We start from the raw sequence: 27,129 nt of genomic DNA, 5'->3' as shown, positions 1-27,129 counted from the left end.
AGGTTTCATTTTGAAGCCTGATGGTGCTGCCGGCCACCTCCGAGCGATTGCCGGTGCTTGGTTATAAGCATTCGTAGAGCTCCGGACCAAGGCATGACCCTGGAATTACAATCATTTTGGGAAGCAGGGCTCATAGAATCTCACAACAGCGTGTTGGCGAAAGGATAAATGCTGTCTTTAGAGATGTAGCTCTTAGGGAAACAGGATAAAAACAGAATCTTATATCATGCTTACACCTACGCTGGCAAAAAAATGTGCTGATGTCTTAGAAAGCACTAGAAAAATACTTAAAGAGAGTGAGTTTGGAAGAATGGTTTTACAGGGGAAAACTGGAGCAGCTGTATTGATTCAGCATCGCAAAAGAATTCGTTAACAGCCAACTTAATCACAGCCTATAAATAGACACTTGGGAAGAAAACTCCTGATGATGTGGTTTTTAATAGACAAAAACATAGCTGAGCTTCAGACCACTGAATGTGCTTTAATTAGGCCAAAAGCAGGATGAAGAGATAGTGACCAGAGTAACTCATTTTTTCAACAAATACAATGAGGAAGGATGTTGAGACCTAGGAACGGAGTCTCAGTTGCACTAACAGTAGGTGGTTTTGGACACTATGTTTACCAACTTAGCAGATAGCAATAATTTAACTTAAAAAGAACGTGAAAAATTGTGGCTGGCTTTTTGTTAACATGGTCCTGGTGAATAGTTTTTACCCTGGTTGACTCTAAGGTAATTTAATTGCAGAATATAACCTGTTGGAGGAAGAAGTTCCTTGAAACGTTCTTCTCAAACGTTCTTCATGGCGTCTTGGATGTTTCCTCTGACTGGCGTCTCAACGACCGGCATTTTTCGCCACTGCTCCACAGCTCCCCGCACGTTTCCCAGCTTACCCTCTGCAACATGCTGCAGGGCGCGGTGGAGCTCGCAGCCGAGCACAACCAGAAAGTGCTTGAAAACCTGGCTGTCTCCCTGCGGATCCTGAAGTTCCAGCACCTCCTCTCCTCCGACCAGTCCATCAGGAGGTCGCTGGTTTTACTTCTCCACCGGCTGATTCACCACGGCTCTGTCAGCCAAGTGTCCATGTATTCCTGGCCTGTTCCCGACACGGTTCTGCTCGTTCTCATTTTGAGCATGAGTGCTGGGTTCTGGCGCTCGGGAAACGCCCTGGCGTATCACAGCAGCCCATGTGGCCTTTGCAGAGAGGAGGACACAGCCCAAAGCCAGGGGTCAGCACAAGAGCGAGGAGAGAGGGGACACTGCAACAAGAGGGAGTGGAGCGATGGTGAGGACCAGAAGGGATCCCCCAGGGCCCCGCAGGAGGATGATGCAGAAGTCAACAGATGCAGGGCCGACGCTTGCCTGAACTCCGTCCTCTCTGGACCGAGAAGTCCTCTCCAAAACCAAGCGTGTGAGGAGTCAAGCAGCAAGGTGCTTTGTGACCACACCAGCATTCAGGGAGGGTCTTCTCCTCGTTGCATCTCAGACCAGCTGTCCTGTCACCCCATTCTTCGAAAGACACGCAGACGGCTGAAATCCGCGGTGGGGAGGAAACGTCGCTGCCTCAGACGAAGCAGGGGACCATATGCTGACCCAGAAGACCTGTATGATTTTGTTTTTACTGTCGCTAGAGAGGATAATTCAGGGTTACTCGACAAAAACAGCACCACAGAGGGAGAAAACTCTGAGAACTGGACTAGTTCCTCCCCGGGATCTCCATGCACTGGCCATGCTGGCTCTAAGAAAAGAGGAGGACCTGCTGGGATCTTTTCTCTGAAAGCTGCTCACCGCTTCCGAAGCGTCTCCACTCTGGAATTGTTCTCCATTCCTTTGACTGGGGAGACATGCCGGACTCTGAGTAACCTGCTGAGCTCCTGGGTGTCTTTAGAGAACTTGGTTCTGTCTTACAACGGTTAGTGGTATGAACAGGTTGCTTTCTTCCAGCCTTGGTCTAACGGTCTGACTTATTGCTCAGGTTTACCCTGATTTTATTTTTACTGGAATGGGTATTATTAAGAGTATTGGTACCTGATCTTGAGAATGGCATCGGTAGAGATAGTTAATGAGTGTGAAGACTTGTTTGAGGGAGAGAATGGGGCCCTCCTGCCCCAGAACAGCCCCCGGCCTTGTGCTTAAGCGCCATCCAGAGGGCGAAGGGAAGAGCGAGATCTCCATCTCCTTTGTACACTGTCAGTGCTGTAGCTTAAGAACATGTGAATGTAGCAGTCTGGGAGTTTAGCCTTCGGCGTAGGTTGTTTGGCCGTGGGTGCAGCTCCAGTTGAATGTGTGGTGGTGCCTGTACAGGCACATCTAACACCTTTCTGTACAAATGCTGTTCCAGGCCTGGGTGCTAACATCTTCTGCATCCTCTCAGGGCTCCGGGCCCTCTCCCGCCACTCCGACTGCCACCTCCGCGTGGTGCGTGTGAGTGATGTCTTCTCCCACATGCCTTGCATGGAGCTTGTCCGCTGCATCCTGAGCGCCTTTCCCCAGCTCCACACGCTCTCAGTCAGCTTCGACCTCAAAAACCAGCTGGAAGGGAACAGGCCAGAGGGGAATCCAGGCTGCAGCGAGGCAGAAATCCCAGGTAGGAATCATCATTCTGAGCAATGACCAGGACACAGCAGGCAGATAGAGCTGTAAAAGCTTGGCAGCAGATTTGAACTTTACGCTGTTACACTGGAGTGCAATTAAGCAATTACAGCCTCACCTTTCTGATTTAGATGGTGTTGCAGTTTGTCATTTCTACTTTGTGACATGCTCTGTGGAGCCCGAGTCGTGGACAAAGCCTTTCATTGCTGTACCCCAACCTGCTGCAACATCAGCTTTGTACAGGGCCAGTCGTATCCTCCAGTGACTGGCCAAGCAGCCCACAGGAGTGTATCCCACCAGATCTGTAGATTGGTTGGGAGCTTCTGCTTTGTCCGTCCTGTTGTCTGTGAGGCTCTAAGCCCTAGATGGAGCCTTAAGCAGAGGCAAAGCATCTCTTGATCATCACACCACCACAGGTGATGGCAAAGCAGTGCCCAAAGCCCTGGATTACAGTAGTCTGGGAGCTACAGCAGCGTCTTCTCAGCCCACAGGTCTCATTGCCCTTGAATGACCAGAAAGGCAGTAAGCAAAGCTTGAGCAGGTATGGAGCGGGGTCAGTGAAGAGCTGTGCTCTGGGAAGACACTGACTGGTTTGTGCGTAAAGGGTGACCTTTTCTCAAGCATTGTTTCACTGCTAGAACACAGTAGAAACTGGTGGCCCTGTGGTCTGGCAGCAGTCCTGAAATGAGCCTTAAGTGGTCTACGTTACCATAGGTCTGGGTTGCTGCAGAGCTCTGTGAAGCAGGGCGTGTCACATAGGCACTTTCTGCCAACCTAAATGATAGTCCTGTCAGACACACGGACTTTCTGCTTGCTCCAGGACGTAGCTCCAAACCAAGTTCTTTTACTGTTCTTTGTTTTTATTCCCTTAGAGAGCTGCCTGGAGCAGCTAGAGATCCGATTCCCCAGGGAACCTCTGCACACCACATTTCTGCTGCCCGTGCTCAAGGCATCAAAGTCCCTCCAGCAGTTGTCCCTTGACAGCGCCACACTGCCCTGTTCTCAGGAGCTCGGACTCCTTTTGGAGGCGCTCAAAGGTACTCTGCTAACCTGTAGGTAGCATCACTGTGACACACAGAGTAGCTTCCTTGCTGTGATCTTCCATCCTTTAGCATGAAGCCAGCTCAGGTGGGTCAATTTCTTCAGTGTGGACGTCCTGAAATCTCCCAAGAAAAGGAAATGGGTGTCAGCCATCCCACTTTCCATGCTGAGCATGTGAATGATCCTGCACAGCAGGTTGGTTCCTTTTTAATTACCCACAATCCAGCACAAATTACCCACGGTCCAACTCAATTTCTGGGCGTTAGCTGGTAGTTGGGTCAGGGTCTTTTTATCCCAAGGTGGAACAGTACTTTAACTGAGAATTTGTTTTGCTTTTAGAGTATAATCCAAATTTGAAGAAACTGAGCTTTCATGATATGAACCTGGCTGAGCACCAGAAAGAAGTTCTGCTTTTGCTTCAGGATCCTGTCCTGCAAGGTACAGCAGACTCCTGGGTGCTGTTGCTTGGAAAGGTGCTGCAGGTGGCTGCTTTTGGCTGATGTTTAAGAGGTGATCTTCAAGTGTGTAAGGTTTAGCCAAATGTCACTGTCCCTGGAGCAGATCTGTAGCTGTTGGCAGAGTGGGAATGTGTCTGGTTCTTTGTGCCAGCAGGGCAGGGAAAGGAGCAGCTGCAAAGCTGGTGTGTGCCGAAGGGAATAGTCCATAGTCTTGGCTATAAAACAAAGATTTTTAACCTGCAGAGTACATCAGCCTTTAACTGGGTCAGCTGGCAAAGCCACTTCCCTGGTGTCATCTCTGCCCTCTTCCTGTGACAGAGCTGTGGTGCTGTTGTACGCAATCCACCGCTGAGGAAGCTTTGTTCTTGTGTATGGATTAGGGTCTGGAGCTGTCTGCAGGATGTAATTATGGAGTAATGAAGCACGTAGGGAGTACTAACACGTACTGTCAATCCATTTCTTCCACAGAAATCACATTTTCCTTCTGCCGGCTGTTTGAAAGCTCTACTACTGAGTTTTTGTCAGAAATAATCAATACAGTGAAAAGAAATTCATCTCTGAAGAGCCTCAAACTGCCTGGGAATCGCCTTGGTGCGTACTGTGATTGTTGTTATGGGACCTTGACCTTAGACCAGCTCTCTTGGAGATAACTTCGGGGTTGGAGTTGGGACCATTGCTAGCTGGTGACCTTCGCGCTGAACTTAACATGTGTGAACAGAGTGGATTTAGATCACAAATTAATGAGCACTGAGTTCATTTTTGAAAGGTAGAATTTCAGTTGCATTCAGCAATGTACCAAGAGCCCAGGTGCTGCACGGGCATTACGGTTGCTTTTCTCTGCAGCAAAAGCAAGTATCAACGGGACTCTAGATTTCACTGAACGCTGATCTGCTTCTTCAGACCCTTTAACAGGATCAGATCCAGCAGCAGATGCACTGCCTGTCATTCAGAGGCACAGTTTTTTCCCAAGTTTGGGCATTTTGTGCCTTAAAAGCTGTTGGCAGCCACTGGAGGGATGGGAACAAGTAAAGGAAGGGTTTGTGTCAAAGAAGTGGAACTGAATTTACAGAAATTACAGGTTTTTTGGGTCACAGGCCAGTAAAAAAGTTTGAGAAATTAATTTCAGGTAAATCTAGAATATTCTTTTCTGTTCTTTTAACAAAATGAAAGAGGAAAGCTTGGGATCACCTGAAATACACTTAATTTCTAAGGTTTGTGTTTAACCCTGTGCTTTTGGCCATTTTTAAAACAAAGCTCTGCATACTGGCTGCTCAAAACAAAAGCAGGAATTTTCTAGTGAAACAACCTGCCCTATCAGCAAATGTTTCCATTGCCTTATATGCTGTGTTCAGGGGGATGAACTTGCTCTAGGCCACTGAGGAGTGCAGAGATGAGCTCTTTTGCAGCATGCACATGCTTACAGCCTCCTTTCTGCACTATTATCCCAGCCCTGCGGCCATTTAAATATTTAAGACAGTTCCCAGTTTGCATCTAACACCCGCATTTCTCCCCTCTTAGGGAATCACAGGCTGGTTGCCCTTGCGGACATTTTCTCCGAAGATTCCTCTTCTTCTCTTTGCCAGCTGGATGTCAGGTATTCTGCTGCTCTGAACACACTGAATTTCTTGTTTTGGGAGGGCCAGAGCTGAACTGGGCTGGGACAGCAGGAGAAACCTGGCAATCCTGCTTCAGCAGGGGAGTTGGACTAGATGATCTCTATGGTCCCCTCCAACTCTAAAAAATTTAGTGAAATTCAGTGAAATGGTTTTGTTCCTTCCTCAAGGGAACCTGTGCCCAAGAAAAGCTTAGATAATGCTGCAGCGGGCACATACAACCTCAGGGACCTCCAGCATCTCTGAGGGATCTCACTGTCCCTTTTATAAATGCGTCAAGCTCTGTCTTAAAAGTAGCTTTCGTTTGCTGCTCCCTCGGGAGGCTGCTGCAAGTCCTTCCTGCGCTGTAGGTCAGAACTAACATCCTTACATGCTGATTCTTAGGGATCATCGTGAATAGCTTTGTTCCCACTGCCCTGGAATAAGGAGAGAATGCTCTCATTGCTCCTGTCAGATCCTGTGAATGCCTGTGCATTCTTTTCTATCATCTTTGGTCTTCAACCTGAACTGCTGCTCTCTTCTTGAGCATGAATGGCCATAAAGACAGGCAGTGACCTTCATGAAGCACATGGAGGGTGACATTTCTGCACTACTACTACTGACTCTTGATTTCACACACCCCCTTCTTTATATCCTAAGGGCTCAGGTTGCTGAGAGTACATGGGTTTGACAGTTTATTTAACCACAGCCATTCCTTCAGCAGCCTTGAGTCCTGAATCTGTACATAACTGGTATTGTGTCTCTCACAAGGTTAAGTCCACTATGCAACTTCATAAGGGAAAAGGACCTTTTAATCTCCTAGAAACCCTAGGGGCCTGACACGTGCTCCCCAGCTTTTCTCAGAAGGAAAAGGTAAATGGTCACTGCTGAGGACTGCACTGGGCCAACTGCACTTTAAGGCCACGGCTAGGTCTACTCAAGTCACTAGTAAGGAAGCCAGAAGAAGGAGTTTAACTTGTCATTGGTTACCACCATAGTTTTAAAAAGCTTCCAGCCCTTTCATACTCCTGTGTACTTTGCATTGAAACACGCTCAACTACCTGCCCAGGCAGCTGCTAGAAGAACAGTAATTTAAACTGCTCAAATTATAGCCCAGATTCTTAGTGACTTTTTTTCCTTTTTTTTTTTGTTATCCCTTCCCTGGAAAGCTCAAATTGCATCAAACCTGATGGGCTCCTGGAGTTCACAAAGAAGCTGGAAGGCCACATCCAGCAGCGAGGGGGACAGATTCAATTCACACACCTCCGCCTCTTCCAAAATTGGCTGGACCAGGATGCTGAAACAGCTCAAGAAGCGCTTCGGCGTCTCAAAGCTGTGTGCAGCGTGGTCAATGACTCCTGGGACTCATCCCAGGCCTTTGCCGACTACATCAGTGTCATGTGATGGACACAGGAGCAGGAGAAAACCCATCAGCTTGAACTAAGCAGTCCCTGGCCAGTAAGATTTATTTCACAGCACAGGTAGGGTTTTGTTCCCCTGGTTCAAGCAGGGTACAGTTGATTGTGTCTCTTTTCTATTCATTTGAAGAAGGGGTACCACCGTGAAGTGACACACAAGACCGTGTGGGTCAAGGGTTGTGTTTACAGGTGATTTAATTCTACCATCTTCTCAGTTTGAATATTTTAAGTGAGGCAGATATCAAAAGAACTCCTGTGACTGCCTGCAAATCTCTGGACAAGCAGTTATTTATTTCACTAGGTGTTGTTACAAATTTCACGCTTCAGCCAATATCTCATCAGTAACTATCTCACATCGCTGGAGAGACTCAAAAGCTGTCTGGGTTGTGGTCCTTGGCAGCCAGCTCTAGGTGACCTTGCTTTAGAGCAGGGGTGTTGGACAATATGACCTTGAGGTCCCTTCCAACTTCAACCATTCTGTGAAATAAAAACGCCTCCCTCCACACAAAGGGAGTAGAAGACAAGCTAAAAAAGCCCCCAGCCTTGACCTTTTATATTTGGAAAATTTTACTTTATACAAAAAGAATAAAATAATTCTTTATGTACCAAGTAGCCTGCTGTGTATTTACAATCATTTATCAAGGCGTTTGGGACAAGAATTCTTCTCACCCTTCTCCAATATCTGTAGTCATTTTCCAGGGGTTTTGAATAGTTTGTTCTTTTGTAACATTTTTATAATAAAGATATAATTAAGACCCATAATGTACTAAAGTGTGAATTTTATTACTGGCTTGTAATATGATCTAATTAAAACACTGCTAGATCAGGGGATCCTGCCCATAACAAAGCAAGTGGAGTTACCTTAATAGAGCCTGATTTCCTACTGTATCCATGATCTTTCAGGCCAGATGTTCAACATAAAAGCTGAAATTTTTTTTCCCTTGTACAAATCCTCTTGTTCCTGAGTAATCAGCAAGGTTCACATTTCACAACAGAAATGGATCCTGCAAGTTTCTGATCAGCAGATGTAAGCCATAGCTGTCAAGGAAAAAAACATGACTCTGCACATCAAGTGCTATAAAACTGCAGGCTTAACTTAAATCTGGAGACAAAACTTGGCTGAGTAGAAGGCACAGACGCCAGGAGCACGAGAGCCAGCACTGACTCTGATCAAGCACACAAGGTCCAGTTACTCCCAGTTCCCAAAGGGCTGTTTTTCAGGCAGACAATACAACAGCAGAGAAAAAGCCACTGACTCCTTGCTGTTGCAGTTGACTGACCTCTCGGAAACCATGCTGCTCTGCTGTTCCACAGCCATGCACAATCCAGCACGTACAGCTGCCCACCGCCCCTTTCCTTGAAAGGGATTAACGTGGGGTGGGCAGCCCGCCCTTGCCCCCACAGGGGACAGTAACCTGTTAGGGAATCCCTCGCTGCTCCTCATGGGAGTGGTGATGAAAAGCGAAGGTGACAGCAGCATCCCATGCAGCCTTCAGCACGGAGTCCTGCAGCCCCCGCTTGTCGGCACAGTGGTTCCACTGGGAGAGGTCAGAGGTGCAGTCGGAGCCTTCAGGAGGGGGCCGAACCTGGTGGCCGTTCACACAGCGACGGCACTTGATCCTGGAACAGAGTGAGTGCAATATCAGTGCCAGGTTCCTCCATTTCTTTAGTGTACAGGTTGTTTAAAAATCCAGCCGTTTGGATTAACTCCCCTTCACCTGCAACACTGGCAACTGGATTTTCAGGCAGGATTAATTTCATGTAAACACAACCACCTTCTGGCATGTGCGACATAAGGAATGAGTCTCACATTTTGGAAACCCTGAGGTTCTGTTTCTAATGGTGCTCCCCCTCCGTGCTTAGCCATGTAGGAATGGTCCAGCAGGACCCAGGGAAAGTTCAGGAGGAGTTTCCCCTGGAAGGTGAGGGGTATTGCTTACAGCAGATCTCGAGTGAACACCCCCACTGCTAACACTCTTAGCACTGTGTCAGGCTTCCTGAGTTCAAGAGAGCACACCATGCTCCAAACCGCTCCATCCTGGCTCCCACCATGGCCACCAGGTTGTGCTTAGGCTGTTTTGGAGATGCCCTACTGAGCTGCCACATAAGGAGACAAAGAGCAGCAGCAGCCTCGCCAGCAAAGCTTGTTGCCATGCAGACAAGATACCTACAGAGAGCTAAGCTTTGAGTCAGCTTAAAATTAATCCTCCTCACTTCTTGCCTGAACTAAGAGTCTTAACTTTCACAGTGAAGCATTTTCCTGCACTCCCTGTCCTCTTTCTGCTGGCTACACCACCACAGGTCTCAGGGGTGGGGGAGAAGGGCAGGCAATGAAGAAGAGGATTCTTTTAGTCCCCAGAACAGCACTTGGGTTGGCCTCATGAATTCTTCACAGATATAGAAGCCCTGGCAGTAAAAGCAGCTCAAGTTTGTGTGGAGATCACAAACCGCCAGGAAGACAGCAGCAAGGAAGGACCAAGTTGGCCTCCACCAACTTGAACAGCTCTGATCAATCTTTCTCTCTTCGTTAGCTGCAATATTTCACAGCCTCCAAACACAGGCAGCACCAAGATAGTTTGCTCACTTGTCCAGCCAGCACAGCTTTTTTTAAGACAACAGAGAGGAAGGACAGCAAGGAAGTACTCATCTCCAGATGGTTAACAGCTTCAGAAGCAGAGACACTTGAGGTCCTCTCTTCCTGAGCTTCCTCCTGCTGCCTGAGAAACCCCTGAATCAGTAGACCAAACCATGGAGGATTTTTTTTGCTGACCCCATCTATAAAGTCAATCAGTGTACTCACTTGTCGTGGGTGTCACTGGTGGTGGTCTCATTCAGCGTGAAGAGCTCCTTCAGCTCCCCGAGTGAGAAGTGCCTTTCCACATCCTGCTCTTCATCCACTACGCAGCTGCTGAGGGCCTTCTTGTGGGTCTGGCGTTGGAATATCTTCTCCTCTATAGTCCCCGTCTAGAGGAGAGAGAGTCAGAGATGAAGCACAGTTGGGACACTGGTGTTAAAGGAGCACTACATTGGGAAAGTGTCACAGATCAAATGGCAGTAAGCTGTCAGGACCATTTAGTGCCTTGCCAGACCAGTACAGATGACAGGCAAGTGTCATCTCCAACCATGTCCCGTTTGGTTGCTCATCTAACCCAACTCTGCTTCTCTTGTCTTTCACTGTGGCTACAGGAGTGGATCCAACAGAAATATGGATGAGGAAGAGGTGGAGTTGCCACTTGTACGTGAGCTGGAGCTCACACACCGCGCCAGGTTGTGCTGACAGGAAGGAAAGGAGCTGAGCAGCTATAGCCACTCCCTGCCAAAAAAACAACCCGAACACAACCTCTCTCGAAGAACAGCAACAAGGGCTAGCCCTGGGTGACACCACCATCAACAGTATTTGCTGGTTCACCCACACACAGATCAATCCCACCCACTGTCTGGAGGGAGATGACTACTTCTAGAACAGATGTGCAGAAAGCCCAATATGCTGCATTTTTATGGCAAAAATCTAAGAGCAAAATGTCTGTATTACATTTGTTTGCAAAACAAAGGAGGGTGGTGATTAGTCATGTTTTGCAGACCAGCTTGGTTTGCTCGTTTTAAAAGCCAAGGGCTTCCCTGCTTCCAGGTGCAGCCAGGTCAGAGAAGTGGAACACCATAAGGGGTGTTCCTTAATGGAGGAATAATGGAACACCATGGGGAAAGAACATCTGTTTTGTCAAAGTAAAATCATCGTTGACAAAGGAACAGCAGCTTACCATAAAACTCAGAAAAAAATCCACAAAACAACAAAAAACAACCCCCACAAACCCCCCAGTCTGAACTAATGAGATGAAGAGGAGCAAGGGCCGAGAGGGGACATTTCTGAGCAATAATCACCACCAGCACTGCTGGACAAAGCATTACACTAGCCTGAAAAGACAAGTCTGCTTTGTTCTTTTCCTTTACAGAGCAGCTACCCCACCTGCTAACTGGTAGCCCCGTTCCAAAAGCTGCTGTAATTCTGGGAATGTACTTGTTGTTTATTAAGTACACATACACCCAACCAAAACAGACTGCAGCCAGACTGAAAAATAACAACTTCGGCATCAGACGCCACACAAAATCAAAGAAGTCAGATGCCTAAATGACTTCAAAGGAATATCTTATCTGGAAAGCCACAGCTATTTCTATTTCTCAGAAACAAGTCACCATTAGAAGCCAAGGCTTGCAGTAACGACCCTCCAGATTGAACCTTCATGGTTTTCCACAGCAACACATCTAAGGGTAGGAAGCAATTACGTTCCAATCCATTCTGGTCACTGACACAAAAGGGAATTCCCCTTCTGGTCCCAATCACAGCAGCTGCAGTCTGGGCTGGCACCAAGAACTCCATGTTGAAGAGGTGAGAGGAGTAAGACTCACTGAAAGCAGTCGATAGATGTAGCATGTCTTCTTCTGGCCATCGCGCCACACACGAGCCATGGCCTGCTCATCATTAGCTGGATTCCAATCCGGGTCGAACATAACGAGTCTGTTAGCTCCGATCAAATTCAAACCGCAGCCACCTGCTTTGCTGCTTAACATGAAGATAAACTCAGGGCTCTGTGAAAAAAGGCAGGCTTGGATTAAACTATGGAGGCAGCCATACTTTTACTGGCAGGAGAGCTGCTCACATCTGGCAGGTTCTACTCACCGAGGAGCTGTTGAATCGCTCCACAACCTTTGCTCTCTTTTTAATGGACATGGTGCCATCCAGCCGGACATATAAATACCTAGAATATACAGGGTTTACTACCATCAGACTGCTGTGACCTTTAGAGCATCCTACTTAAAAGCAAAAAAATCTCTCACAAACAGCCTTGTAACAAGGGCCTGGGCTTTAGGAGCCTTTGCAGAGGGACAGAGCTTTTCTGCTGAGTGACACCAGTAGCCAAAGCACAAGCCACATTAGTTCCAACTCAGGAACATCTAAGGTGAAAGACAAGAGCGCAAGTTCCTGCTGACAGAAACTTTAAAAATAGCCAGTTTCTTTTACAGTGTAAGCTGCAAGTACAGTCTTGCAGGATTAAACAAATGAAGCCCAAAGACAAACCTCCTGTTCCTGCAGAGCTTTTCAAATAGGTCCAGTGTCTGAGTGTAGTTAGACACTAAAACCACCTTGTCGTTACTGGTGCTTTTTGTAACAGCAAGGATGTAGTCCAAAACCAGCATCTTTCCTATATGAAAAGAAAAGAAAGAAGAAAGCTAAAGCAGAAGTTCCCAAATTCCAGACCTTGGAGAGGCACTTGACAAGATACAGTCTCATGGTTGCCTATCTTAAGCAGCACCTTTGTGCTATTGAGTTCCACAGTACCTGAAAGCTGGGGTTCCACAGATTTGGTGCTGTAGCCAGCAGGGAACAAGTCCAGGGCTCCCATAAAACCTTCCTCCTCTTCCACACACTTATCATAGATAAGAGCAGGATCTGGAGAACAAACAGAGCTCGGACTGTGGAGTGCACAAGCGAAACCAAGGAAGTCCCCCCGCCAACAGGGAAAAACCCCAACTCATTGCATGAGTGGAGCAACTCACGATTGCAGAGCTTCTTCAGGGAAGTGATGGAAGAAAGAGATGACACACTGATTTTGCCCTCCTTCAGCTCCTCCACGGGCTTGGCTTGCTTCAGGAAGTTCTTATACAGCTCAGCCTGCAGAGGTGTCAGCCTGAAACAGAACAAGAACTCTGCAGTCTCAGCTTGCCCCCAGATCAACCCCACTCTTCCTCCTTCATCTACACACTGCGTTCCATTTATCTCCAGTGCTCAATTCTTTAGCTACAGTACAGACAGCCTAGAACTGCCTCCAAAGCTGATAGGTAGAGCTTTGATATCTCAGCCCAGAGCTGGAAGAAGAGAACCTTGCAGATACTCTGCGCAGGCCAGGGCTCTGCCATACACAGCTGCCCAAGATCACACTAGTTGGCTGGCAGAAACACCAGTTGTGGGCTGCCCATCCCCGCTTCAGAAGGAAAAACAACATATTGCCAATGCCTGCAATCTCTTTCCAGTCACCATAAGCACTGAAGGGATTCTTGCAACTTTTTAGTCCTTCCTGTTTCTCCTCCCTTTTCCCAGGCACTGTACAAGCTTTTGGGCTTTTTGGTACCTGCAGCAGACCACCTGCTCTATCTTCACCGGCAGGTATTTGGAGAGGATGTCTGAAGTTCTTCGGATTAAACACCTACAGAGAAAGAAATGAAAATCAGATGCTGGGATGACATCAAGACCCTGTTTTATCACTATTATTCCTCAGGAGCTCACCATAAATCCCTTTAGATATCTAATCTCCAAAGTCTATGACAGTCTAACACACGGCAAAGGCCAGACACCCACCATCCACACTAAGCCATGCTAAGAGGCTCTGTCGGCCCGTGCTACAGAACTCAACATAACTCCCTGTCTTTGTGAGGCTTCCAAATTTGGTTCATGAGATCTGGAGAGATCAGGCATGATCCCACCTAACAAAGTCCAATCCCTTATGGGAGAAACTCAGCTCTTCCTCAGACTACCAACAGCATTCTCAACTTTAGGCACAACAGATCAGTGGCACAGACAGCAAAGAAAGACAGGATTTAACTACCACACAGTATGGACATAATCCAAAGTACAAGCATGAAGCTCCCCAAGTAATAACTTAATAAGCACCCTCAGCCAAGATGGGTTCATTGTGTGGCTGAAGATTTCAGCCAAGGGCATATATACCCTTTGGGGCTCTAGAAATGTCCCATGGAGCAGTTCTACAACACTTTAGAAAAGGGATGGACTAGAAAAAGTGCTGAACTGAGCAACCAGAATAAGAAAGAGGTGCAGAAACCCAGTTCTGCCAAGAAACATTGAAAATGTGATGTTATGAAACCTATAGAAGAAAGACAGCAGGGATATATGACAGCCCCAAAATCTGTCAAAGGCTGCTAAAGAAAGGAATAATCTGGTCTCCAAACCCATAAGCAGTAGGATGAAAAGTAACAGGCTTAAACTGCAGTAAGGAAGATTTATGTTACACATTAAGAGCATTTTCTAACTGCAAAGACAGTGATGCCCTGGAAAAGGTGTCCTGGGGAATTTGTTTTCAGGGCTGAGCGGGGGTTAAGTAAGGGATGATTTAAGTCTAACACCTTCTACCTTGGGACAGCAAGATGGATTAGACACCTTCTCCAGGGCCCTTCCAGCCTTACGCCTATGATTCCACATATCTTTGCATCACTGCTTCATTTGCAATTCCTATCAAATTCAACCGATTCATCTGTTACTACTTATGTGCTTCACCTTCCCTATTTATGTATCATGACTGTTACACAATATAGGACACAGACATCGACACAGCCAGGCACAAGCATTCCTGAACACACGTTTTACGCCTCTTTTCCATCAACTATAAAAAGAAATAAATGCACTTCAAGAAGGAACAAGCTCTTTACCTCCCTTTCCTTTCTCTTAGGCTTCTGCAAGCTGACCTGAGTCAAGGTCAGGGCTGTCTCTACAGAGCGGCTGTACTCAGTGTGAAATTCAATTTACCATGACTATGAACTGCAGGATCGTATTTGTGATGCTTGCAAAAGTTCAGATTAGGAAAAAGAAGTGAAGATACCAGCAATGCTGAGAATTCAAAAGAGTCTCTAGTAAGAGTTCCTATAGAGAGACAAGCGATTGCCAGCAGATGCAATTAATTGGTTGTATTCACAAACAGAAAAGAAACCAGGTTTAAATAAATACCAAAAATCAACCAAAGAGAAGACAGCATTTTTTGTCACAGAGGTGCTTCTTCGGATCAAAAGTCACATCTCTGACACTAGTAGTCTAATCCCATTAGCCCTACAGAGCCAACACAGCTATGGAAGTGTGAGCCAGAATCCTTTGTGACTTGGGCAACCAAGAGCAGAACTAAACAACACTCCTTATACTCACTCTGTCTGCCAGTCAACATCTGGGCTGGATGGATCTCAAGTCTGACATAGTCTACGCTGTAGTTATGTTAACACAAATAAAAGGATGCTGCCTGACTCTTCAGATCCCAGGAGAAAACAGAAACATAAGAGTCAAACAATGATTCAGTATCTGAGTACATTCACTTGGAGGTGGCTGCAGCTGACTGTGCCATGTCAATGTACTATTTTTCAGACTAAAGCTACATGTTATGTAGATTTCTTAGGCAATAAATACTTGTACAATCTCTTGCTGAACGGACTGAAAACTGACAAAAGAATTCATTACAGCTATAACTGTAATTTGGAAAGATAGCAGTGTACGCCAGGGGTTTGCTTTGCAAAGGCTTTGCAAAGAGAAGAGGGATGAAGTTCACCTGTTCACGATGCTGATCAGCTCTTTAAGCCTCTCTTCTCCTTTGTGTCGCTCAGCTTCACTTGCATCTGCATCTCTGCCTTTCAAGATGGGAAGTTCAAAGTGTCTTTTAAATTCCTGTGCAGTACCTGTACAAAACAGAAGTGAAAAGGTGACAACTACTACTAAATAAGCTTTGATCAGTATCCCACAACCCCAGTTACAATACCAAAAGCACAGGGCCCAGCAAATAAAACACATTCTTGCCCTGTCAGTATGATTTGTTTTCCTTTCTGGCCAGGAAAGATTCAAACACAAGGCAGGCAAATCTATACAACAGAAAATCATTTTGTACTCCAACAACAACGCACTGCCAAAGGTCATACAATTTTAGTTAAACCTGAGTCCAGTCAGGTATGTACTGTTTATACTACGTTCCAGATATACTTCTACTCCCAGATTCTGTCCTTGCAAACAGCAGCACAGGAATTAGTTGTGCCTGTTCCAAAATTATCTGTAATCAGTTGCTTATTATTAGTCACAGGCTGAAAGTGGAAGAAATGACTACTGCATGCACAGCTTTGTCAGCAATAGTTACAGTATCAACTTCATCTCAGAGACGATGAACTGGAAGTACAGGGAGACTACTCTCGCCCAAAGTACAGGTCAAGAGGGCAGGGGAAATCACATCAGCTCCCTGTAATAACTACCCAAAATTGAAGCACATGGAAAAAGCAAATGTAGAATATCTACCATCCCTTCCCATCCTTTCTTTAAGAAATGCTGGGGGCAGAACAGCTGAACAGAATAAGACACAGCTCAAATTATGCTTATAGGACTAAGAATCTGATGAATGGTGTTTAACTAGGGTTGTGTGTGCACTAGAATTAATGAGAAGCCTCTTGGGCTGGATGCCCAACAACCTGAGACAAACAGAGGTGACAAGTTACAGCAACAAGGAAATGATTTACAGATTGGTTTATTTTCGTTCCTTGACAGAAAAAAATGACCTCTCTTGACAAAGACAAGCTGTTCCACACTGGAGAGCAGCAGACCTGCTCCTAACTCAGTAATGTAGGAGAAGATGCAAAGACTACTTTGCTTTTAAAACAAATGCAGAGCTTGCAGACATAAGTAGAGCATAGGAGCCAGAGACAGAACATTTCAATCTGCTACACCACCAGTTGTAGAAGGTGTTTGATCCTGAAAATTCACACTAATCAGTGCCTCTCCTCCAGACTCTTCTCTTTCTCTCTCAGATGAGGTTAACTTATATGCAGGCCTCCCTTGCCTTAAAAAACATAAGCAGTCTTAACTACAAATGCTAGACATCACTCTCAGCTTTCTCTCAGATTACCTGAAAGTGGGTTGCAGACCACCAGAAATTCAGGCTTTGTTGACTAACTCTGAATATATAACCCTGAGTGTTGTACCTTGTCGCATTTTACCTTAATAATGAATTCCCCTTCCAAAACACCTGTTAGAAAACTGGTGTACTTTAAATTACAATCTTCTTGAAACAGAGCTCTAATGACATACAGCTTCTAGAACAGGGAACCCTGATCTAGCCTCTGGATACAAACTGAAGGAGAGTCAGTCTCCAACCTCTACGTGACCTTTCCTCTCATTAATGTCTTGGTCACTGCTTTCACTGACAGCTAGGGGAGGCCTTGCCAGCAACTTCACCCCCACCCTCATACCTCTCACACATTCACATCTTACCTAGGATGCCTGAATTGACAAAGTGCACCAGGCTGAAATATTCAAGCAGGTCATTCTGAATGGGGGTGCCCGAGATAAGGACTCGTCGAGGCGTATTTAAGCTGTTGAGAGCCTGGTATGTTTGGTTTTCAGAGTTCTTCAGTCTATGGCCCTTTGAAAAAAGAATAAATGAATGAAGCTGATAAATCCAGTGGCCTTGATGAGAAGCAGCCTGGAGATCCTCATCAAGACTGATATGCTGTATCTTCCACAAGCCATCTCACCACTTTTCCCATTTCTGGTAGTAGACTAAGTGTCATGTGTATTCAACTGTTGTGACACGCTTCTTTCAAAGGCAAGAATCTGGTGAGAAGCCATTACGTGAGGAAATGTGATGTTACAAGCTTCCCTGACCAGGAACATCTGAGTCAGACCCAGGCAAGAGGGCCTACCATGAAAATAACAACCACGACATGGTCTAACTTGAAGAACTGCTTCCTGTTCAAAGATAGGGACATTTTTAGCTGCTAACACTAGGCACTGAACCCTGGGCCATAACAGTGCATCACCCAACTTCAAGATCACAAGCATTCAGACCACCTATATCCAGGATTACCACGCCTTCGCACACTAATAAAAAGAGGTTCTGCACATCTTACAGGGGTAATCTGAATACAGGCCCTATTTCCCATGCCTGGGAATAGCAACTTTATCAGCATCCAAGTGCTATGCTGTAGGACAAAACGTAAGTGATGAGATGCTTTTTACAAGTGTCAGACCACTGCAGAGCAGAGTATTTACTGGGAACATATGGAAGACACAAGGACCCACATTCCCAGCATCCCTAGCTGCTGGCCCCATCCCAGGGGCACCAAGAGGTGTGGGCAGTCCCGGACTCAGAGGATAAAAGGTGGATGGGAGTTATACTTGTGAGGATGCCTCCGCTTTTTAAGCTCCTCTCAGCAAATACAAACCCAAACCACTGGGTGGCACCACTATTTAACAAATCCCCTCTAACTGGCAGCAGAGGACACCTCAACAGTGGCTGAGGCCCCCAGATTGATAGTTTCGAGGAGTCAGAGGGTATTTGTTTTATTTTGTCCTTCAGAGCATCTCTGGCTCTCGCTACCTATAATCACAAATACAGGATAATAAATGAAAAAACAACTCCATTTCAGCCATGTGAAAGCAGAGCTTGATAACCCAGGCTCAACAAAGCTAGATCCAGCAGTCAGCGAGCAGAAGGTCAAGCCAGGCCTGTCCCTTCTTGAAAAGCAGCACATGAGGTAACTCCTCACCCCGCTCTGCTACCTCTGCCCCAAGCAAGAGGCTACAGAAGGGGAAAGAGAGTCCTGCCATGGGAGAGCCCTTCAAACTCCCCCACGAGCACAGAGTAAGATGGCCAGATAAAACAGCTGACAGCAGCCAGTACTACACACAAGAGGACACTGAATCACAGAATCATTGAGGTCAGGACAGACCTCAGTAGTTTCCAGCCCAATCTCTTGCTTAGAACACAGACGAGTTAAAAGTTACTGGGCAGAACATAAGGCCAGGCCAAACAGAAAGCCACTTCTCACTTTAGCAAAGACGACACAAACAGATGAAAACCAGATCAGTAAGCCAGGACGCTACCATCCCAACAGAGTAAGGCCTCTTTCAGAGTCAAAGGCAGGCAGTGGACCTCCTTTCTGCTACATATTTGACATTGAGAAGACCCTAGTAGGTGCTCCGACCCTGCCAGGGACCCACAAAGTGGCCACCACCTGGATTTTCTTTGTATCTCAGCTCCTGAAAGCAGCCCCTCTTGTTCAGGCTCACCCAGTACAGATGAACCGATTGCCCAGAGCCTCTCAAACACCAGAATCGGCGCTGTTTACAGCTAAACCTTGTTTCCTGCTGACCTCCCCTCTTTTAAGAAAACAGAGCCATTTTTGCCTACATCTCAAGAGCATATTAGGAACAGAGTCTCCTTACAGATTCCCCTGTACCTCATCACATATGACCAGCCCAACACTGCCCTTCTGTAATGCCTCGGCATGGAGTCGGAAGGTCTCATAGGAGATGATCAGGATGGGTGAAGGCACTCGCAGGCCACGCTGGTTCATAAAGCCAACTGCAGATGGAAAGGGGGAAAACGTAAAAGAAGGATGAGTAAAACTAGTAGAAAAGGGTTCAAGCCCTGTAGACAAAACTTCTGCCTTAAAAATCTAGGAAAACCTGTCTGTTTCAATTACTCTGCAGCGCCCCTTCCACCCATGTATACCTATGATCCCTTCCCCATGACTCTCCCCATTTCCATCCCCTTCCCATCTCTGCCCGCTCCTTTCCTGTTGTCTGGCTGGAGCAAAAGAGGCACAGGGACTGCCCTAACTTAAGTACATGACTGGACTTCATTATTCCAAAAGATTAACTATTACCAAACGTGCAAAGGCCTGATCTGAACATACTAGTGGGGAGATTTTCATCAGTCTCCAGACCTCTAATGACAGTTCAGATGTTCACATCAGCTGATGCAGTCTTCTTCCAATGCAAGATTTTGACCTAAGACAGCCAACCACACCATTTACAAACATTTCTGTACCTAGTTTACGGTCAATTTCTTCTTTGGAGCCTCCATCAATGGCCAGCGGCTGGATCCTTCCCCCCAGCCATTTCTCTACTTCATTGTACCAGTTTCTCACCAGGCTGGAGGGAGACACCACCATGGCTTTCTCTATTTCAGGCTTGCAGTCTGGACTTTGCCGGAGAAGCGTCCACATGAGCGTGATGCACTGCAGGGTTTTGCCCAGCCCCATTTCGTCTGCCATGATACAGCCATGACTCCCGGGGATCCGCCGGCTCGTCACACAGTCCCAGAGGAATTTCACTCCCTGCCAAAAAATTGTTCTCTCAGAGCAGGATGGGGACATCAGCAGAATGACAACTTCATTACCACAATGCAAAGCACTGATAGCACAACAAACTGTGTAGTACATCCCTGGGGACATGCAGTGTTCTAATGAGACAGAGGGAAATCACCCAAGACGCAGCTAAAATGCAGCCACATCTGTTTTGCAACAACATTATGGTGCCAACACCTACCTTATAACATGCACAAAATATTACTACATTTTAACTGCACAATTTTAACTAGCTTCCTGACATGAATTCCCAGAAATTTCTACCCTTGGCTGCATCAGATAGGCCCAGGCCAGCAGCTAACCTGCCTCAATTGCTGCAAACAGGTTAATCATCGTAACAGCACCCAATTAAGTAGTTTTAAAAACACAGAATCATACAGTGAGCAGAACTGTTCCTGCTGCCTGATTAACTGCCAGAATACCCTCAGCAGCCCTCATCGCTTCTGCCTAGAAGCACAATGACTCACCTGGGTCCTCAAGGTCCAAAGCAGATTTAGCTTCAGAGAAGACACAGGGCTGAGGTTATAGCCCATGTCACATGGTGGGAGCTCAGCCCTGCGTTAGGCTCTGACACATCACCAAGACAGATAAAAGTAAAAAAAGGAGAGAGAGAGACAGAAATGTTCTTGTATCATGTGATGATAGTCAGAGAAAACCAGGGCATTGTCCTGGGAACGCACAAGCTCCCTGCATTGTGTCAACAGAGATTCACCTCTCTGTGCTCCACTATTTAGTACTGGAAGATGGAGCACCTTCACTAGTGCTTTCAAGTCCTTCTCTTTCTTTCTTATGCCCTCAACACCAGGTTAATAAAGTTTATTTAAGCCAGTTGAACAATTATGAAATACATTACTGGCTAAAAGAGTGCATCTGGCTGGGGATCCAGTTGGGTAACCTTCCACTAACTGGGCAAAAGACAAGACAAATACAGAGCGAAGCTATACAGCACTCTGGGAGCATCACTTGAATAAAGCAGCACAGGACTCTTAGCAGGCAAAGACTTATTGGTCAAACTAGAACACAGACTTCTTTATCAGAGATATCTAGCTGCAAAAAACCAGACATTGTGCCCAGGACTCCAACATAACTATCATTACTTGACAAAAGCACCAGCAGACAGTATCTTACCCAAAACCAGAGTGCTTCCAGCTATGTAGCCAGAGACCAGCATTGCACTGGGTCACAGGTTCAGTACCAACTCTGAGATAAAAGTACAAGGTCTGAGCAGCCTGCAGCACTCTTAGAGCCATCTGAAGATCTCCCATGCAGGGACACATTCAGCTTGACCTGCTTAGCCTGCAAGATCAGCAATCACAGCTTCCATCTGTGCTGCCTCTAGGCTTAAATGATAATATACTGCATCTGTGATGAACTTCAAACTGTCCAGATACCTATGTTAGATTAGTACACACTGCTTCAGTATTGTGGTGTTGTACATATTTATGACATAAAATGTTTTTCAACTCTCTCCACTGGCAAATTCCAAGTCTACGTAGGTCATGGGACAGCTCACACCTATGAAGAGGAGCCTCTGAACAAAACACGATGAAGTAGGAATCTACTTCACACTATGCTGGAAACCATGGTACCAGAAAGAACTTCAGTGTTTCCTGGCTCAAAGACTGTGGATCCAATTAATTCTGCTGACCAGCAAAACACAGTGGTGGACAGCCTGCCCTGCCTAACACAAGACTGGGCTGCAACATAATTTATTGCAACGATATTCCATCACATTCCACAACGAGTTCCACTCAGCAGAGCTACATCTCCAGACTTCAAGATAAGTAAAGGCTGGACTTTAAGCCCTGACTGTGAGATCCCATCTCCCTCCAGAATCTGCTCTTTTCCTAAGGTATAACTGGTGACACAGAAGTCAACCAAGGTGCTCTCCTAGACCTGTGCAACCAGCCCACAATGAAGAAACTCCCCCAGTTTCCACTGTCAGCTGGCCTGACCTATGAACACAGAGAACACACCTGCGCATTAGGCAGCATCATGTTTAGGCTGGGAGTGCTCTGGCCCTGCTAGATGAGAGGCAAGAGAAAGTTATTACCCATAAGAAAGCAGTAAATTTTCACATTTTTAAGGACAAAGAGGACTGTTGCAACACTCCCAGCATGTCCTCTTGCTTAACATGGGACAGCGAATATTTGCAGCATTCAGGCCTCTCAGAGGATGGCCAAAACAAATGCTTCACTTTGCATTTGCAACAGACTAGAGCCTGTTAAGACTGTCACAGGCTGTTAGTCCATGAGGTCTATGTAGACCTCACAGCTGGTGGGTAACAACTCCAGCAGAGGAACTGCACCTTTTTGAAAGGCTGCAAGTCCTCCAGCCATGCTCTCAGGTCCCGATGGAAAACTTACTTCTCTCTGATGGGGCCGTAAAACACGGCTGAGGACAGGATCCACCACAACATGGACAGGTGCTTTGTCCCTGCAGGAGGCAGTCAAGGAAGAAGACAGTGTGATTAATGAACTCGGCACAGCATATGTTTAGTTTTTTTAAAATCTCACGGCTATACTGAGGACTCCCCAGTGGCACAAGGGAAGTAACTGCTAACAAGCAAGTGAAAAATGGATTAATTCAGTTTTAAGAATGAAGTCACAGGGGCCTGATTTACAATCTAAAACATCAGTGAAACCATGTATTTGGGCTGCGGTTAAAACAAGGGCAGAATGTGGTTCAGAGACACAGTTAAAAAGTCATTCTTATTTTCCTTGTTTCAATAACAATATTGTAACTGCATTACTGGAGAGAGGAATCTCCTTATCTGTCCATGAATATCCAGCTGACAACCCTTTTAAGTTATACAACAGCACAAAAGGAACTACTTCAGAATAAAAACTTAGGCGGCCTAATATTTGACTGTCAAGTCATCTCCTTTTGCTTGTCCCTAGATGCTGATGTTTCCTGACTAATGATGAAGCCATAAGATTTTCTAAGCAGCTTCTCCATGTGTGCATCCTCATTCCCTGCAACAGGCTTAAGTTATTGATAAGTGAGAGATGAAACAGCCTGTGGAAGAATACAAACAATCCAGCATTGGTACAGTCCTCCTTCGATTGCTACCATACCTGGAACAATTCAGAGGCAGAATACTTGGAGCCAAACTTCTCTTGATGTTCAGACCCCAGCTCAGACACATTTGGGAAGAAAGCACACAAACCTACACGTACAAGGAGGTCAGAGCTGAAGCATTTGTGCCAGGTGATGACTCACTTGTTTATTTTCAGCTGGTCGTGGGCACTCAGCAGCGGGGGCTCGTACAGAACCAGAGCTCCTTCCTCAAAAGGGTCATGGAGTGGACTCCTCAGCCCTGCCCGCTTGATACCCAGAGCACGCAAGCCCAGTGGCCCTGAAAGCAAACAAAGGCACAACTCAAAGAACAACTTCTTCCTGGAAGAAAGCAAAGCCCTGCAGAAGAGTCTGATTACGTTTAGGAACAGTGAATTAATTGGGTGCTGGAGAGGAGATGCAGGCACAGCTGGTGCAGACAGCAAACCCACGCGGGCCGGTTGTTCAGCAGCACTATGCCAGCACACAAAGGGTAGCTCTGCAGCAAGAAAATACAACGAAGGGAGCAGAAGCAAAGATGGAGCAATGGCACTGCCCACCATACTGGGTGCACCAAAATGGGCAAGACTGGGTGCAGCAGATGCCATATATGCTGGCACACAACACTATAAGCTGTCTGGCAAGGTGACTGACTGCTTCATCCCAGATCTGTGCCACCAGCATCCAACCATAAACAGGCACAATGTCTCCCTCAGGTATCTCTGGGCATCGGAGCTACTCCTAGTACCTAAAGGGGGTTGTTCTCGTTTTCTAAAAGACGAGCAGGATTACAGAACGTACATCACAGCAGCACCATAAATACATTCCCACATACATAGCAAATACTGGGTCAAATCCTCTTTTTGGATCACCTAACCAAGACTTAGCCAGAGTTGTATCTTTTATGCAAAGTCCAGAGGGGATCTTTAACACTGATGAAGTTTTACTGTATCACAGTTAGCACCATGCTGCCATTAATTACCTACTCTAGCGTATTATTTTCTCTCTGCTGATAGTAGATGTTTGGCCTTGGAGCCAATTTCTGTGAAAAGCAGAAAACAAAGATAAGTCCCTTTTCCAAGTATTATATTTTAAAGTCACAGTTTTAGAATGGGGATGAACATAAAGAGAACATGAATAGAAATCCCTTTTCCCATCAAAACTCAGGCAACTGTGCAGAATTGCTTTTGCTTGGGAAAGATTCAAGCAGGGTCAATTTGCCCCCTGCTTGCTAAAGCTCCTTGCAGAATGACAGTGTATCACAAGCTGAGGCAACATCACATGCACACCAAGAAAAGAGCACATGAAACAGCCTCATCTCCCAATTAAAAGAGAAAGATAACAGCCACAGAAAGCAGCTTCACCAGCTACAGTTCTGTTTCAGCCTCCTGACAGATCTGCTTTTAAACAAGCCAACTTTGTCAAACTCTTTTGGGGCTTGTCATTTCATAGTCAGTGTCTGCCTACGGACCCATTTTTATAACAGAAGTCTGAATGAAACTGGCTGACCTGTGTTTGAATTTTTCAGCTAGAGGGTGAAGGGGAAGAAGGAAACAAGAACAGGCCCATTTGTTTCTGAGATCTTGTGTTTCACTGATTCAAACCAGCTGAAGCTTTGAACTTCAAAACTACCTTGCTTTCAAGATCACCTTGAGACTCAACAAACCAAGCCAAGCAGAAAGAAAACTGGCACATACTATCTTTTTCACCTACAGCCTTGTCTGTTAGTACCATTAGGGTATTATTTAGATGGTAAACCTTCATCGCTTGGCATTCATCTTGGTTTTGTATTTGCAATACAGTGCACAATCTTCTGGCACTACATCAAATACATAGCAGTAAGAATACAAAATCCAATTCTGAAGTGTAGGATTATCCAAACTAAACACCAGTAAGAAATATGAAGACTTTGCTAATGTGCCAGTATTTTTCTTTCGGAATTAAGTCAGGATTTCTGGAATGTATTCATCAGTGCAAAAAATAACAATAATCCCCACAGATATATTTGACAGGCCCGAGCATCATCTGTTTTACCCAAGTTAGTCAACACAGACAATCCTCAAACCTCCTCATCTTACCTTTATAATTTGGAATGGGGACTTTGAAGGGTTTGGACAAAATGCTGCGGATAAAAGCCTCCTAGGAATTCAGAAAGAAAACACGCTTAAGAAGTCTGAAATCAGAGATTGCTCAGGAAGGCAAGCCTAGGACATTTTTTGAGAACCCAATTTTTCCAAGTGCTTAGAGTCCTTCTATTTAATCTATCCAAGCTTCAACTCCAACTATTTTCAAGAGTATCCAAAAGGAAGAAAGTTACAAATCAGCACAATTCCCCCCACCAATTTTGTTTTTCAAAACTATTTTCCTTTGGGTTTTCTAATGCCTGAAATTGATTTTTCAAAACTCTCATCTTCTAAAATCCACTGGCATTATTCACTTCTTTAAATGCTATTTCTTCCCCCTGCCTTGGTAATTCAGTCAGGCAATTCGCTTCCTGCAAAGGAGCTGGGTTGCCATTGTGAGAACATCCGTGCCGGATCAGCAAGCACCCAGCCTGTCCAGCACCTGGTCTCCAGCAGTGGAAGCCCAGACAGATCTGGCAAGCAGACAGCACTTGAGCCATCTGTGTGGAAAGCTACCCACATCCCTGGGCACTGTCCTTCACCTACAACCCACAGAACTCCCTTATTCAGAATTTCCATTATAGAAAGTTCCCCCACCACACTACCTTCGAAATTAAATGGCTGGAGTTAGAAAAAGGTGTCTCCTAAAGACTCTGTGTGTGGCACTTCCATAACACCTGTGATTAAACAGGATCCATGGAAGCATTTGGATTCCCTTGATGAATGAGCTCCATATGCAACCCACCTGCTATGGTGTGCCACTAGTAACACCCACTTACATGCTGACTGCTATCCAGACAGTGAGGTCTATTGGTCAACTGAGCCAAGGGTTTCCGGAAAGGCGACCTGTAACATTCTCCACTCTCTGTCTCGCTGACTGGCTTCTGTCTCTTCCGAGCCTGAAAAACACAATCAAAACAAAACAACTCAGGGGCATCTGGCGAGACCTGAAGATAGATGCATCGCTGTCACACTCAATAAGCACCTAACCACCCAGCCAATCCACCCAGCCAGCTGAGCATCTCTGAACAGACCCAATCATTACTCATCTCCACTGCCAAAGGACAGAGCCAACACCACCACCAAGGTCACCATGCCCTAAAGTTTAGCCTGCATCAGGACTAATTTAATTTACTCTTCTAATTACAAAAATAGCTACCACCCTCCAATGCAGGCTTGTCCGAACTAAGATTCGTGCTCCCCTTCCCCCCCCCCAAAAAAAAGCAGAAGAAAGACAAAACAGAAGGGTCAACAGCATAGAACAAACTACATGAAAGTCCCCAGAGGCTCCCACAGCATCTGCTTTTACACAGGTGATAGGCCTCACACTGAAGCCTAAATTTCAGACACTTAGCAAAGCATGATGATAAACAAGTCATTGATCTGTTTCCTGATTTAACACAGTCCTCTTCAGATTGAGGCACGGTTTTAATCACCTGCTGGCATAGAAAAAGGGATTTGACACAGAAAACACTATGTGAGACTCTTTGACCTGTATGACATATAACATAGCATCATAATACTCTGTTTTGGCTTAAATGTCTATGTATTCCTAGCTACCATCCCTCTCACAAACCACCTGGAAGCTCTCCCAGGGATAGTTTTTCCATAACCACGAAGTATCACATGTACACAACGAAGTCCTTCCACTAACTGCACGCTCAGACACGAGTTTTCTCCCCAGCTGCTGAAAAGAGCATAAACTTGGGAGCCTGACCCTCAACCCCAGCAGATCTGGGTGGTAACAACCTCCCATCAGGGACTGACCAGGCACCGCATCCCCCCCCCACTCCCCTAATGGCTAGAGAGGCTCCGGCCGTCCCACCGGGCCGAGGCCGCCATGTCCCGGGCCCCCTCACTCACCGTCGGGGGGTGCCAGTCGCCATCTTCGTCCTCCTCCTCCTCCTCCTCGCCCACCTTCCTCTTGGCCAGCTGGCTGGGGGCCAGGCT

General features: G+C 46.1%; 2 protein-coding genes across 2 annotated transcripts in view; one reads left to right on the top strand and one right to left on the bottom strand.

Annotated features, from left to right (window-relative positions):
* The window catches only part of LRRC41 (leucine rich repeat containing 41), an 8,886-nt gene extending 1,029 nt beyond the window's left edge, over positions 1-7,857 (top strand). The window contains exons 4-10 of the mRNA XM_074151376.1: positions 746-1,910; positions 2,340-2,585; positions 3,463-3,627; positions 3,971-4,069; positions 4,558-4,680; positions 5,608-5,683; positions 6,851-7,857. Coding sequence (XP_074007477.1) covers positions 746-1,910; positions 2,340-2,585; positions 3,463-3,627; positions 3,971-4,069; positions 4,558-4,680; positions 5,608-5,683; positions 6,851-7,085 — 2,109 coding nt within the window. The 3' untranslated portion in view covers positions 7,086-7,857. The remainder of the gene's footprint in view (positions 1-745; positions 1,911-2,339; positions 2,586-3,462; positions 3,628-3,970; positions 4,070-4,557; positions 4,681-5,607; positions 5,684-6,850) is intronic.
* On the bottom strand, positions 7,375-27,129 carry RAD54L (RAD54 like). The gene is made up of 17 exons (XM_074151377.1): positions 27,043-27,129; positions 25,959-26,078; positions 25,135-25,195; positions 23,222-23,357; positions 22,366-22,435; positions 19,681-19,969; positions 19,088-19,212; positions 17,118-17,268; positions 15,418-15,544; positions 13,225-13,299; positions 12,653-12,783; positions 12,435-12,545; positions 12,174-12,297; positions 11,775-11,853; positions 11,504-11,683; positions 9,900-10,063; positions 7,375-8,719 (listed from the first exon to the last, which is right to left on the bottom strand). Exons 6-17 carry the CDS (start codon positions 19,904-19,906, stop codon positions 8,518-8,520), a joined length of 1,695 nt encoding a protein of 564 aa, XP_074007478.1. The 5' UTR covers positions 19,907-19,969; positions 22,366-22,435; positions 23,222-23,357; positions 25,135-25,195; positions 25,959-26,078; positions 27,043-27,129; the 3' UTR covers positions 7,375-8,517.

The sequence above is a fragment of the Numenius arquata genome, chromosome 8 (assembly GCF_964106895.1).
Source record: "Numenius arquata chromosome 8, bNumArq3.hap1.1, whole genome shotgun sequence".
NCBI lineage: Eukaryota > Metazoa > Chordata > Aves > Charadriiformes > Scolopacidae > Numenius > Numenius arquata.
Note: the sequence above shows the minus strand (reverse complement) of the source record. Positions and strands in the feature narration are given on the sequence as shown.